The sequence below is a fragment of the Chiloscyllium punctatum genome, chromosome X, assembly GCF_047496795.1.
Source record: "Chiloscyllium punctatum isolate Juve2018m chromosome X, sChiPun1.3, whole genome shotgun sequence".
In the NCBI taxonomy this organism is placed as follows: Eukaryota; Metazoa; Chordata; class Chondrichthyes; order Orectolobiformes; family Hemiscylliidae; genus Chiloscyllium; species Chiloscyllium punctatum.
In genome coordinates, this window is record NC_092791.1 from 32,315,993 (window position 1) to 32,331,478 (window position 15,486).

At 40.6% G+C, this 15,486-nt stretch overlaps 2 protein-coding genes across 5 annotated transcripts in view; one reads left to right on the forward strand and one right to left on the reverse strand.

Moving 5' to 3' along the window:
• LOC140471113 (glutaminase kidney isoform, mitochondrial-like) overlaps nucleotides 1–8,618 on the forward strand; it is a 95,498-nt gene extending 86,880 nt beyond the window's left edge. For all 3 annotated transcript variants that reach the window (XM_072567001.1, XM_072566999.1, XM_072567000.1), the window contains 4 exons: nucleotides 256–317; nucleotides 4,496–4,572; nucleotides 5,885–5,948; nucleotides 7,512–8,618. In XM_072567001.1, coding sequence (XP_072423102.1) covers nucleotides 256–317; nucleotides 4,496–4,572; nucleotides 5,885–5,948; nucleotides 7,512–7,698 — 390 coding nt within the window. In that variant the 3' untranslated portion in view covers nucleotides 7,699–8,618. The remainder of the gene's footprint in view (nucleotides 1–255; nucleotides 318–4,495; nucleotides 4,573–5,884; nucleotides 5,949–7,511) is intronic.
• Nucleotides 8,619–9,805: 1,187 nt separating this feature from the next.
• The window catches only part of LOC140471112 (signal transducer and activator of transcription 3.1-like), a 74,700-nt gene continuing 69,019 nt past the window's right edge, over nucleotides 9,806–15,486 (reverse strand). For both annotated transcript variants that reach the window (XM_072566998.1, XM_072566997.1), the window contains one exon: nucleotides 9,806–15,377. In XM_072566998.1, the coding sequence (XP_072423099.1) occupies nucleotides 15,340–15,377 (38 nt within the window). In that variant the 3' untranslated portion in view covers nucleotides 9,806–15,339. The remainder of the gene's footprint in view (nucleotides 15,378–15,486) is intronic.

Here is a 15,486-nt window from a genome sequence, read left to right on the forward strand (position 1 = left end):
TGAATGCAGGCACCACTGTCAGTTTGAAATAAGTGTGGACATGGAAGAACATGTTGACTTATTACTTTTTAGATGAGATATTTACATAGTACTTCCTTCTAGAAGATCAAATGGGTGTGTAGAAATCATGATGGTGTAGGAAGTACAGGGAGGAACATTCCGAGTTTGTTCTTACTGTTATAACTAAGCATTTAAATAGAAACCAAAGAACAGGAAATCTTTTAAAAACAAATGCTATTTGGTTGATTCTACCAGGAGGAATCAGTGGTGAACTTGCTCTTTGCTGCATACAGTGGTGACATAGCTGCACTGCGGAGGTAAGTAAGAGCTGCTAATTTGACTATCAATTATAAGTTACTTTCCTATTGAAGGGACATGAGAGAAATAATTACAGGTTATAAACCATAATACTTGCAGAATTTTTAAAAAAAAAACAAATAAAGAACTAAGTAAATAAAATAGACATGCAGGGCCAGGCGATGAAGGGCTTATGCCTGAAACGTCGACTCTCCTGCTCTTCAGATGCTGCCTGACCTACTGTGCTTTTCCAGTACCAAACATTTCAACTCTGACTCTCCAGCATCTGCAGTCCTCACTTTCTCCTCCCCAATGTGTTGTAACTGCATGATGTACGAGGTGGTGGATCACATTGTGGTTCAAAGTGATCACATCTGTAGCAAGTGCTGGTTGTTTCATGAGCTGGAGCAAGAGCTTCAAATGCTGCGATAGATCAGGGAGGGGGAGAGTTACCTGGATGCTGTGTTACAGAAGGCAGTCACATCTCCTAGATTAACTACCTTGAATTTGGTCAGTGGTCAGGGACAGGAGGGTGTGAGTATGAGCGAGGCAGGTGGAGGCATCCAGGAGGTAATGATGTAGGAGCCTCAGCCCTTGAGCTTGTCAGCAGGTTTGAGAGTCATACTCCGTGTGGACAAGAGCAGGGGCTGTAGGGAGGATAAGCAATTTGACCATAGCACTGAGGTACAAAAGAGAAATGTAGTTATGGAGAAAATTACTGGAATGTGATTTTTGAGAAGGTTTGTAGCTCAGGTTGAGGATCAGTTTGTAAGTTTGCTCGCTGATCCGGTAGGTTTCTTCTCCGATGTTTTGTCACCATGCCAGGTAACACCATTAGTGAGCCTCCATTGAAACACTGGTGTACCGTTCCACTTTCTATTTATGTGTCTTGGTTTGTTAAGGTGGATGATATCATTTCGGGCTCTTTTTCAGAGTTGGTAAATGGGGTCCAAATCATTGTGTTTATTGATGGAGTTCTGGTTTGAATGCCAGGCCTCTAGGCCTTCCCATGTGTGTCTCTGTTTAGCCTGTCCCTGGATGAATGTATTGTCCCAGTCGAAGCGGTATCCTTCTTTGTCTGTGTGTAAGGATACTAATGATAGCTGGTCATGTCTTTTGGTGGCTAGTTGGTGTTCATGTATCCTGGTGGCTAGTTTTTTGGAATCAGCTGTAATGGGATTATAATTGAGTAAAGGTATGAGGGAGGAATTGGCTAGAGTTGATTGGAAGGGGAGCCTACCAGGGAAGATGGTGGAGCATCAATGGCAGGAGTTCCTGGGGGTAATTTAGGAGGCACAGCAGAAATTTATCCCAAGGAAGAAGAAACATGCTGAGGGGAGGATGAGGCAACCTTGGCTGACATGGGAAGTCAGGAACAGCATAAAAACAAAAGAAAAAGCAAACTATGTGGTGAAGATTAGTGGGAAGCGAGAAGATTGGGAAACCTTTAAAAACCAGCAAAAGACAACGAAAAAAGCAATAGGGGGAAAAGATGAAATGAGGTTAAGCTAGCTGGTATTGTAAAAGAAGATTGTTGGAGGTATTTTTAGATATTTAAAAGGTAAGAAAGAGGCAAGAGTGGACATTGGACCACTGGAAACGAGACTGGAGAAGTAGTAATGGGAAACAAAGAAATGGCAGAGGAACTGAACAGGTACTTTGCATTCATTTTCCCAGTGGAAGACACCAGTAGCATACCAGAACGTCAAGAGGGTCGGGAGGCAGTGATTAATGGAGTGGCCATTACTAAAGGGAAGGTGCTGAGGAAGCTGAAAGGTCTGAAGGTGGATAATCACCCAGACCAGATGGACTATTCCCCAGAGTTCTGAAGGAGATAGCTGAGGAAATTGTGGAGGCATTTGTTGTGATCTTTCAGGAATCACTGGAGTAAGAGAGGGTACCAGAGGACTGGAAAATTGCAAATTTTCTTAACATCCCTGTTTAAGAAGGGAGGCAGGCAGAAGATAGGTAACTATAGGCTGGTTAGGCTGACCTTGGTCATTGGTAAGATTTGAGTGTCTATTATTAAGGACAAGTTTGTGGAGTACTTGGAAGTGGATGGTAAAATAAGGCAGAGTCAGCATGGCTTCATATGGGAAGGTCATGCTTGACAAATCTGTTAGAATTCTCTGAGGAGGTAACACGCAAGTTCGACAAAGGAGAGCCAGTGGACGTGATCTATTTGGATTTCCAGAAGGCCTTTGACAAGCTGCTACATAGGAGGCTGCTAAATAAGAGAAGAGCCCATGGTGTTAGAGGCAAGATATTGGCATGGACAGAGGATTGGCTGACTGGCAGAAAGCAGGGAGTGGGGAATGAAAGCGGGTGACCACTAGAGGTCAACAGGGGTCAGTGTTAGGACCACATCTATTTACATAATACGTTAATGATCTGGACAAAGGAGCTTTGGACACTGTTGCTAAGTTTGCAGATGACAAATAGGTGGACGGACAGGTAGTGTTGAGGAAACGATGAGGCTGCAGAAGGACTTGGACAGGCTTGTAGAGTGGACAAAGAAGTGGCAGATGGAATACAAAGAGGGAACATGTTCTGTATTTTGGAAGTATAGAGGTGGAGACCATTTTCTAAATGGTGAAAGACTTTGGAAATCTGAAGCACAAAGGGACTTGAGTCCTAGTTCAGGATTCTCTTAAAGGTTAACATGCAAGTTCAGTTGGCATTTGGGAAGGTAATTGCAATGTTAGCATTCATTTCAAGAGGGTTAGATATAAGAGCAGGGTTGTACTGCTGAGGATGTATAAGGCTCTGGTCAGACTGTATTTGGAATATTGTGAGCTGTTTTGGGCCCTGTATTTAAGGATGAATGTTGGAGGGGGGTCCAGAGGGGGTTTGCAAGGATATTCCTGGGGATGAAGAGCTTGTCAGATGAGGAGCAGTTGAGGACTCTGGGTCTGCATTTGATAGAGGATAACAGGATGAGGGGAGGATGTCATTGACATTTTACAGAATACTGGTGGCCTGGAGAATGTGGATGTGGAGAAAATGTTTCCATTAAGGAGAGACTGGGACCAGAGGGCACAGCCTCCAAGTGAAGGGACAACCCTTTAGAACAGAGAGGAGAAGGAATTTCTTCAATGAGGGTGGGGAACCTGTGGAACTCATTGCCACAGAAGGTTGTTGAGGCCAAGTCATTAGGTGTCTTTAAGACAGAGATAGATAGGCTCTTGATTAATAAGATGGATCAGGAGCTACAGGGAGAAGGCAGGAGAATGAGGTTGAGAAATGCATCAGCCATGATCGAATGGTGGAACGGACTCAAAGGGCCGAATAGCCTAACTCTGCTCCAACATTCTATACATAAATGTTTATCTGCCTTTCCTCTGCTAAGTGGAAGTGCTCGGCATGGATGGGCTGGAGAGGGTCAGATAGTTCCTGACCTGCACTCAGTTGAACTGGTGCATAGAAGTGCTGTGATCAGGACCACCGCCACAGAGCTCATTTCATTGCCCAGAATGGAAAATCCATCAGGCTGTATAACAATTGGGCCGAAAGTGAATTTCAGTCCTGTGTCTCAGCAAAACACTTTCACGTTGGCATCTTTTGTTTGCATTCTACATTACACTCTCTTTTGGCTGCTTCACCCCATTGGCCATCCAATTTGCAGTCAAAATGGCAGGAGAATCTGGAGTTGTGCACTCAGCTGGCACAAGCTTGATGGGATGGGATGGACCAATTGTGTGTCTGTCAGAGATTATATTACAGGCCTGAGGCCTTGCCAAACATGAGCCCGCCGCGATCCACAATCTGACCAAGATGGAAGGTAAACAGGCTGGCATTTACATTTGTTCAAATGTTATCAGGGCTCAAAATAGGCATGTGAAACAGAGGACTGATTCCATATTCTCCTTCTCTCCTTTTATCAGGAATTGCCTGATTTCAGCTCAGCCTTACTGTTCAACAGCACAAGCTAGATGTAAATAGTGCAAGCAAACTACTGCCTCACTGCTTCCATTTGCTGTGTCCCACCACAAATACATAATGTTAATGTTATATTTAAAGTCTCCATTGCATTGAATTTCATTGCAAAATCAAAATTACATCAGTGCCTTTAATGTAGCAAAACGTTCCAAGCAGTTTGAATGGAGCATTATTAATAAAATCATTTTGAAACTAAGCCAAATTGGGGCAGAGGAGTTTGAGACCAGTGTGTACTCTGACAGTGTGCTCACTTTTCCAGATTTGCACTCTCTGCCATGGATATGGAACAGAAAGACTATGATTCACGTACACCGCTGCACATAGCTGCAGCTGAAGGTATGGATGAAGTTGTTAACTACTAAATTAGCAGCATGCCCTCCAATTTTCATTACATTTAGTATCTCTTTCTCCTCTCGAACTGAACACACTCTGGTATCTGGAGGCAACCAGCTTGAATTCTACCAATTCCACATTGTAGCCATCCACTGGAAAGGGTATGAGAACCACACCACCCAGCTAGTTTTCCCTCTATTGCTCCTCTGTTCATGGAAGTGAAAACACCTAGCTCATGTCCGGCCTATTCATTGATGCTCAGTAGCAGCAGTGTGTACCATCTTCTAGATGCACTGCAGAAATTCACCAAGTCTCCTTAAACAACACCTTCCAAACCCACAACCACATCCATCTAGAAGGACAAGGGCAGCAGATACATGGGAACACCATCAGCTGCAAGTTCCCTCTAAGCCATTCACCATCCTGACTTGGGGTATATCACTGTTCCTTTAGTGTTGCAGGGTCAAAATCCTGCAACTAGTGGTTCAAGAAGGTAGCTCACCACTACCTTCTCAAAGACAGTTAGGGATAGACAATAAATGCTGGCTTAGCCAATGACTCCTACACGCTGTGAATGAAGGCACAACCACCAAGGAAACACTTAACTGGGATGTGCAAGAGATCAGTATTGAAGGTCAAAGGAGGCTACAAAGTAATGAAGGATGAGGTTATGGAGAGGTTTGAAAACAAAGATAAGGATTTTAAAATTATTGTTGAATCAGTTGCCAGTGAAGGTTAGGAAAACAGGGATGATGGGTCAGTAAGATTTTGGAGTGACTTACAAAATGGGCACCAGAGTTTTGGATGAGTGTGAGCTTTACATCGGGTGGAATTGGAAAGTGAGCCAGGCACCAGCTGGAATAGTCTAGTGGTAACATTGGTATGGATGAGGATTTTGGCAGGGTTGAAGTGAGAGCAGGGAGGTGGCATGAAATATTCAGCAAACATCCTACTTAACCTATCAACAGGGGAAAAAAAAGCTTTCACATCATCAGTGTTCCACAGAACAGCATCTTCAACTGAACCAGTGAAACATTGCTTCCCACATCAGTTATCCTGTGGTATTGGAGTAAGACCATCAGTTTAGAGCAACTGCCAAATTTGGAGTTGTTTTCTGCTCCAAGCCCCTATCAATTAGCCATTTTAATTGGTGGAAACTGTCTGAGCTCCATTCATAATTGTGATGAGACATTCATATCATAGGTTCTAACCCATGTTCCATAAGTGAAACAGTAGGATGTGACCCACAATATATCTATTCCCAGACTCATTGCTATTGCTTTAACACACTTAAATGTTTATTAATTTTATGTAGGTCATGTGGAAGTGGTCAGTTTTCTTCTTGATGGCTGTCGTGTAAACCCCTTTTGCAAGGACAGGTAAGTGAAAAATCGCAGAAGTTGAAGAGATATAAATGAGGTTTAGATAATTCTTGCTCTTCAGTTCAGCTTCAACATGATTTTTTTCCACTCCAACTTTGACGAGTCTAACCTGGAGATGGATATTAGTGTTCTTCCAGTTACAAGTATAACGAAATATATCATATTGCGAGCTTTGCTTTCAAACTAGTGGCAAATGGGTGTTGGTTACTTTTGTGGAGGGGTTAAAAGGAAAGGCCAGAGAATCCTTTCTGGAACCCTGGCTTCATCCACTATGTGTCAGAGAGCACATGACTGCAAGCCCTCTGGAGCATTAATGGAAGATTGTTTGGTTTATACTATGGAGTTTATGACAGGCAGAGTAAACTTTGAAAGGCTTAACTTGCTTTTGGTTTAGAATAATCAAAGATTGATCTTAGCTGAGAAAAACCCAGCAATCAAAAGCTTTTTGGTCAGTTTTGGAGGAAATTAAAAATTTGAGGAGACCAGACTGAACTGGGGTTAGAAGCAAATATTGTTACTCACTTAAAAAGGAGCATAAGACAGTTTAGGGAAAACAATTACTTTTGTGTAAAAGTGTAGCTTGTGAAGTTCCTGACCAAGGGTGTATGGTTAAAATTCAACTGCAGATTATTAAAAGACTGACAAAATCTCATCAATCATTCTGTTTTGAGAGTATTCATGTAAGATCTCAGAGTTCACAAAACTGGAGAGAAGCAGTCAAGTCAAACCTGATATAGAAGGATATCTCTAGATCTGAAACACTTTAACATGTTGGAAAAATAGATGGGACTGTAAGATCTTTCAACTTAGGTTCTAATTTATATAGCTTGGTTTATTATTTTTCTTTTACAATAAAATAGCAGTTCATTACATAAGAGAATTTACAGCCCAGGTTTAATTTTGAGATGTGACTTGTCCAGTAGTAATATCAGCTGGGTTCTGCTTCGTATAATCTTGGTATAGATTTAGAGTATTTTGCTCATGATCTAGAAATGGAATGTAGCAGGACTTTTCCTGAAAGCACTACAATCATTCATCGGATTAAGTTCTAGCAATAGGAAAGATGCAAATTTTGGTTACATGCTGCTGCAGTGTAGGTCTGGTATCCTTCCCATTACTGTGACGTAGTTGCACATGTTGGACCACCTTAAGCGAGAAACTCAAACATATCAGGCGGCACGGTGGTTAGTACTGCTGCCTCACAGCGCCAGGGACCCAGGTTCAATTCCTACCTTGGGCAACTAACTGTCTGGAGTTTGCACATTCTCCCAGTGTCTGCGTGGGTTTTCTACCACAATCCAAAGATGTACAGGTCAGGTGAATTGGCCGTGCTAAATTGCCCAGAGTATTAGGTCAGGGGTAAATGTAGGGGAAGGGGTCTGGTTGGGGGACTCTGTGGAGGATAGGTGTGGACTTGTTGGGCCAAAGGGCCTGTTTCCATACTGTAGGGAATCTAATCTAATCACCCAATCTTAAAATTAACATCCATTGAGATGACAACAGTAAAAATAATTGTAATCTATAAATTTTGTCTTCAGTCATTCTTTTACCTATCCACAGATGGGGTAATACTCCACTTGATGATGCAATTCACTTCAACCATCACCACATTGCAAAGCTGCTAAGGAACTACCAGATGTCTTACTCCCTACCAGAGACAGCAGGGAGCAACTGTGAGAATACATCTGATGAAAATACAGGGGAGAGTGGTGAAAATCCACCAACCTCTTTTGTCACAAAAGTCTGAATACCAGTCCTGGTTCTCATGTGTTTCCTGTGATGTAGGTGTCTAGTTAATGCAAACAGCTGTATCTGCCAGAATGTACAATAGAACTATTTGTCTTACAGCAAAGTCAAAAATCAATATTCACACCTATAAAATCACCACAACTTTGGTCAGATGGCTAATTACTAAAAAAAACACCACTGAATAATTCAAACCAAGTGGTCACCAGCATTTTGCCCCCCCATATTTTAGGGAAGGATATACTTGCATTGGAGGCAGTAGAAAGAAGGTTCATGAGATAGGACAACACTTTCATTCCAAGGACCAACTACGAAAGGCAATTTAATTGAAAGAAAGAAGATTCTTTAAAAAAAAAGGGTTGACATAAATAGTTTTCACTGGTCAGGAGATCTGAGACATAGTAGGGGCACGGTCTCAGGATAAGGGGGCCAATAAATCTAGGACTAAGAGTAGAAATTACATTATAATAAAGAGTTGAGATTCTTTTGAATTCTGTACTGCAATGGGTTTTGGATGCTTCATCATTGAATATATCCAAGGCAGGGATAGACATTTTTGGGATCTCAGTAAATTCAGGTATATGGGGAGCAGGTGGGTGAGTAATATTGAAATCAAATCTAGGCATGATCGTATTGAATAGCAGAGGCGGCCCAAGGGCCATATGGTCTTCTCCTGCTCCTATTTAGTGTATGAATGATAGAAGAAGATGGAAGCAAGATTTTTAAAAGATTATACTTCCCTGGCAATGACTTTTACTTTTCTCTTGGGGGAGATTCCCATGTAATTATATAGCAGTTACTATATTATGTATGGTAAAAACAATGACTGCAGATGCTGGAAACCAGATTCTGGATTAGTGGTGCTGGAAGAGCACAGCAGTTCAGGCAGCATCTAAGGAGCAGTTTAGGGAAAAAAAAAATCAACGTTTCAGGCAAAAGCCCTTCATCAGGGATACCTGATGAAGGGCTTTTGCCCGAAACATCAATTTTACTGCTCCTTGGATGCAGCCTGAACGGCTGTGCTCTTCCAGCACCACTAATCCAGAATCTATATTGTGTATAACAAGCTTGAAATGGTATTCTCTCGAACATGACCATCTGAGACTATTTGGTGTTGCTACCAACAGAGAAAATGGGTTATTTGCTCACTGCATCAAGGACAGTTAATGTTTAAACTGGATAACATGCTTTGGTAGAATAATAGTTGTCAATGCAGTAATGTTGTACTTATATATTATGGATTATGATGACCATCCCTTTGGCAACTGAAGGAATGTCTGCACATTGGAGTTGGAGGTGTCACTGTGTAACTGAAACAAACTCTGACTAATGCTCAGAGTTCTAGATTGCTATTTACTTTGTTGTGATGAAATAAAAATACAATTACTGTACAATGATAATTGTTGTTCCAAATCATTAGATTTGTAATTAATAAGGCAAATATTGCAGCTTAATCATAAAATAAAGTGATCATTTTACTCCTGTAGAGTGTTTTAGATTAAGCTAATATTTAGAACACTCAAGAAGCAAACTTGGAGACACTAAAGAGGAGCCATTGAAAACACAACAAGTTCCTCAATTTTTATGGAAAGCAACAGGCCAGCATTGAATGTTGGAGGAGTGTAGAAAGATTAATGTTCTGGAGTTTTACTTTATCTGCCATTCCAGGAACAAGGAGTGTTTATTCAGAACTTTCCTTTTGGTGATCAAAAGGGTGCATAGAAAACATGAAAGAGTAGATTGCAATATCCCCATCAGTAATTAGTAATACCTCCAGATATGAGCACTTGAAGTACCTGAGCAATTATTTAAGGGGCATTTTCATCTTCTTGGTGCTTCAGACATGTAGATGCCACCTAAATAACTGGTATTTGTAAGATTAGGTTCTACACTTCTGAAAAAATATTCTCTATTCCCAAGATGCATTTCCATCATGAGGACCACTTTTGTGAGGGCATAATGACACAGTGAGCCTCAGTCTGTACCAAACAGTTGAGTACTCTGCAAGATTTGGTTATATAACAAAAAAGCTAAAATACGATACCGCATGGTCTACTTTCCAAACCCCAGGAAGAAAAAAATTAATTGGAATAAAAGTTCCATAAAGGTTGTTTTACATTATTTATTGATCAAAGAATGAAAATTACACAAACAGCGATAAACTGATCAGACAAACTTAACCAAAAGAAAAACAACACAAACTAATGGCATTATTTTTGATCCTGTGGAAATAAAATATAGGTAGAGCCTGGTCTCAGTCAGTTAACACAACATACGTGCCAAGAGGAACTGAGAGATATCTGCAGAAAGCTAGGCTTGTTCCAGGTTGCTGAAAACTCAGACATTTTGCATGCAGATACTTTCTATATCAACCTGTTCAAAACATTTTAATATACACCTCTGGAGGAGGTGAGAACTTGAACCTGGCTTGCCTGGACACTACCACCGTACCACAAGAGCCACCCTCCGTCCCCCTCCCCAACCCCAACATTTTGTATGAACAGTAGTGGTTTTAACAAGTAGTTCTCCAGTATTTGGAGGGAAAAAAGAAACAGTCCTGAATATTATTCCTCCCACCGTTCCTTCCCAGATGAATCCTGTAAAGACTACTCATAGCAAAATATTAACTATGATGGGAATTTGCATCTGCAATGAGCCTGAATTATTATGTTTACTGTCACTGACTTGTACAATATATATTGCAGATAAGTGCAAAGCTAAGAGTAAAAATATAAACCACAGAGTAAACCAAACTTAAATACATATTCCAGTAAATTGCTTTGTCTTTCCACACACAAACTGTGCCCTAGCAAGCTCCTAATATCCTGAAGTATTTGAAAATTAAACACCAGTTTTATCCAGCTGATATTCTGTGCATGACCTATCAAAGCCCTGGTGTATACCAGCCCTGGTCAACAGGCAGTCCACTGGCTGCAATATGACTGGCCAACATTGTAATAGAAGAGTCCTTGTCCAAGTTACTGTGGAAAGAAACACTGTTTTTGAGAAATGTGACAAGCTGCTCAGCCAATCAGAATCTGTTTTCTTCCTGCCAATAAGCTTGATCAGAAACTAAATGTGGGTGAAACAGAGCCTCTGATTGAATGAGCAGAAAAACAGTGGAAGTGTACATAGAGATGAGCGTTTTGAATTTTCACAGCACTGAAGTTGTGCAGTGAGTAAACAGGGGAACAGCAAAGGGAGAACTGACTCAGAAGAAGCTGCAGTCCAAGACTTCACTCCTGACAGGAGAAGCACTGGCCAGGTGGTTTTAATTTTGCAGTAATGGTGACTGGGGTGAGACAGAGTAAACAGAAACCAGAGACCCATGCCTCTCTTCGAAACCAGGAGAATCTCGGTTGGACTAAATAGAGGCCTCACTGTGGAACTTGGCTGCAGAATTAAGAAAGGTGGCCACTGCCAGAGAGAGGTTGCTAATTTGAGGGTGGGGAACAGGTTCAACTTCAGGACAGAAGTGGCAAGAATGCAGCTCAGCTAGCTGTTTATGGCTACGATGGCAGCAAAATGTACAAGGAACTCTGATATTGTACCTCTCCTCATTCTTGAAGGCAGCTTCTCTCACTTAGATTCCAGAAGGAGCTATTCAGTTAAACAACATTCTTGCAATGGGATTGGATATTATCTGTTTATTACCCATAACACATGGGAATACAAAGATGCTGTCCCCCTTTGTCTCAGGCAAGACAATTAACAATGTAGGCATTAGATCAATGTCTTCTTTGTTCTTGAGCACAACAGGGTCATGTTGTGTCTGGAGAAGATAGCTGGTTTTAAGGAGTAAAACCAAATGGTACCATTGTACAAAACATGCTGCATGTTCAACAACCTCAAAAGTTCAAGTGAGAATCAAGCAAGCAAAAAGAAAATCACAAAATGCTGGTTGACTAACAATCATTATTCAGAATTGTAAATGAAACTGTAAACAAAGACCAGTTGCTATTATATAATTTGGGAAACTCCAATCTGATGGAGATTTTGAAAGACTGGATGTATTTACAACTGTAGCGCACCCAGAGAAAACTTGCCTTTCACATCAAACCATGGCTAGGAGAGTGGAGAACCTTGCATCGAACATTCAACATTCCCTGATCATAAAAAGCTTACTTTCCATCAGTTTAGAGCCAGAGAACACCATGGATGTGCTACAGTTCAGCAAGTAATCTTTAAATGAGTCGTCATAAAAATTAGAAGACTTTGAGAAACTGCAAGAGAGGCACAACAATGGGGCAAGACATTTTCATCAAAGTGCAGATTCTGGGCACTGTAAGAAGGGATTAAAACCCTCGATGGCAAACAAAGCAGAAGATGTGAGCTTCCTGACTGACGAGTGGTTGAATGACTTGGAATTCCTGATTGACACTAAGTTACTTTCAGTCTTCAAAGGGAAGGGTCAGTTTATCAACAAACTATATGAACGTGCCCAAATGTTCCTTCAGAGGTTGGGACTGCTTCAGAAACATTGAAAATTAAGGACGTTGTTCATTTCACAACACCAGTGAGACATGCTCAGTCAATGAAAATTACACTGCACTGATTGGCAGCTTCAAACATTTGCAGACCCATTTGGAACAGATGCCACTGAAATCCATAACCCGTTCCACATGAAGCTTTAGCTGTAAAATGACTGACCTGAAGAGAGCTGTTGCAGAATGTGACCTTGGGTCATTTTAGTCATTATTTTCCCACGGTGTCTTGCCCAAATCTATTGAACCAAGCCCTCCAATTCATTACACTATTTGGCAGCACATCTCACTGCCACAGATTTTCGCAAGAATGAAAAACATCAAATCAAAATCATGATAATTTCTGATAAGACAGACATTAATCTGGAATACTCCATGTTGCTACATCAACAGGATAGGCAGACATTGACTTCTTATGCAGGCAAAGACAATGCCAGGTATCTTACTGAATTAGTGTTCAATTTTGAGTTGGGCAGGTGAGAAATTGGTTTCCAATTTTTAGGTTGTTCAAACACAGTAGCTTAAATTGATAGTAAAATAAGTTTCCAAACATCTGGTGTTTTCTCTTTCTTCTTAAGACTTGCACACTTGTCCCCATGAATGAGGAAATAAAAACAAAACGTGGTCCATCATGTGCAAATATGGGTGAAAGCGAAATGATTCCTGGGAGACAGGCACCTGAGGAATACTCAGCATTGCTGCAGTAAGCAAATGGGCAGGCACTGGTTTCTTTTGGAAGTAAAGGCAATATCAGAGAAGGCCAGAAAATAGTCATCTCATTTTTAGGGACTGCAAAGAGGTTCGACAAACCTGTTGTGGAGAATATACACTGAGGAACAGTGGAGTTGGTCCCTTAACATACACTCTATAAAATGTGCAGGGTGTGAAACATTACAACAATTACTTCATTTCTGGTTCAATAATCTTCATTTTTACCTCTGAAATTCCCACTAGTCTCTAATACCTAAATTTCAAGTGAACTTCTGACTCCCATCAAACAATGGAGCACCCATCATCAAAAACATAGAAACACAGAGCATCAAACTTAGTCCCCTGTCCCCTAAGAACTATGTCTAACTCCTTCTTCAGAACATTGTGTTTTGGCTTTGACCACTTTTTGTGGCAGAGAATGGTACATACCGCCCGCACCCTACCGCCCGCATCCCCCCCCCCCCATTTCTGCTGATCTCAGTCCTTAATGGTTTAGTCCATATCCTTAGACTGCGATCCCTGGTTTTGGACTCCCCCCACCATCAAGAATATCCGTCTTACATCTACCTTTTCTAGTCCAATTAGAAGTTTACAGGCTTCTGTGGAAATCTGCCCCCCTCCCCTCTCAAAACTCCAATGAATACATTTCAAACTGATCCAGACTCTCTTCATCCATCAGTCCTGCCATCCCAGGAATCAATCTGTAAATAAAGCACCTTAACAATGATGCATACATTAAGGTTCAAATGATAATTAGAACCAACTCAGTAGACCAAGCATCAGAAAAATCAAATGTCTGGAACATTTGTGTACCTTATTATCTTTATCTCATACAGATTTGAAACACCGTTCACAATGAACCCATATTCTATACCAGATATTTACACAGGACAGCCACTGTAAAAAGCTAATTGGGTTATTGACAAAGCATAGAAGAGGGGTTAAACAGCAGTGGGAATACACATGAGAACAGGCAAGGGCATGAATGCACACATGCAGGAGAGCGAGTGCAAGGGAATGAATTGCACAACTGACATATGTTGCGATGTAATGGCTATTTGGTAGTCACATATAAACAGAAAGTAAATTGTGCAACAACTGTAATGCACAAGACTTAAAAATTTCCTTTTCTGTACCTCAAGGGGATCTTTCACAGAAAAACCTCTAAGACTTTATGTCAACCACAATTTGATTTATTCTTAAAAACCTTCATGAGTATTTCACTTGGTTCAATGTTGATATATCCTAATTATTACATTCAACTATACCAGCAACTGTCACACATGACAAGTCTGTTCCTCAAACATGAGGAACATCTTTTAAAAGAATTTGGCATATAATCCTAACTCACTTATTTAGAATAAACCAGGATTACTTTTGTGAAATCTTGGTCACTTTGGGAACAGGATTCAAGAACTCTGCAACAGTCAATCTGGTGAAAAAGGAAAGATTGCTTTCCTAATTCTTCCAGCACTGAACAGCAGAAAGTCATCAAAGTAAACTATAGTTACACTTTTTATCCAGCTCCTTTTTTATGTTTATCTCTCAAATTATCAGGCAGTATAAAATTCGTGGACAGGAAGGCTCCATCAGTTTCTCCCAATTAGATAATAAGCCTATTCAAGATGGATTAAAAAAATATAGTCAGTCCAAATATTAAAGATAAAGAAGCAAGTCTCTGTAAAGATGCTTTCTTAGATTGAAAACTTAAGCAGCACTGGCTTATTGTGAGATACTTTCTTTGCTTTACCCTAAAAATGCTTAGTTCCAAACATATTCTACAACTACAAGAATATTTTGCAAAGCAGAAGAAAGCATAAGGTTAATCATCAAATTGATGACTTGTGATCCTACAAGGGCCATTTAATGATACAGGTGGGGGAGAGAAGCAATAATAGTGAGGTTAGTGTTGTTATAAGTTTTTTTTGGGGAGGGGGGGTGGTGAGGGAAAAACATTTGTGGCCTGGCCTTTTCCTGTCTCAGCAGAATAATGTTTTACATGAATTTATATGCTACACCACCTCCAACATGATGGGGATAGCATGGACCATAACACCGTTTTCTCCTGGTCAGTTAAGCAGAAAACAAGATTCATTGGGGCAACACTGCTCCAGAAAACAACAATATTCACATTTCTCCTTTAATTTCCTACATAAATTGGAATGGGAATGAGATGGTTCACTGATACTCTTTCAAGCTCTTGTCACATGTACCATCAGCGTTGGCTTGTTTTTACGTACACACAAGATTGCATTTTAGCAACACAACAGTTTTGCTGTTTACAGTGACAGCTCAATCTCAGAATTAAAAACATTATGAAAGATAATCCTATGAAGTGTACAGAGTTAAGATGATGGAACAAAGTCCACATTCTAGAAATTACGGCATTGACGATTCATTTTGCAGTAGAAAGGCGAGATCCCTCATGTATAATTTCACTATTTGTTCTAAATCATCGAATCGGATTCCAGAAATTCCATTAAATCTGTAGGGGAGAAACACAATCAGAGTGAAGTGAGAATGTGATGGATTGGAAAGGGTCTTTACTGTCAAATTTTTATAGAGCTATCATTCTTAAGTGTTCACAAGCACTG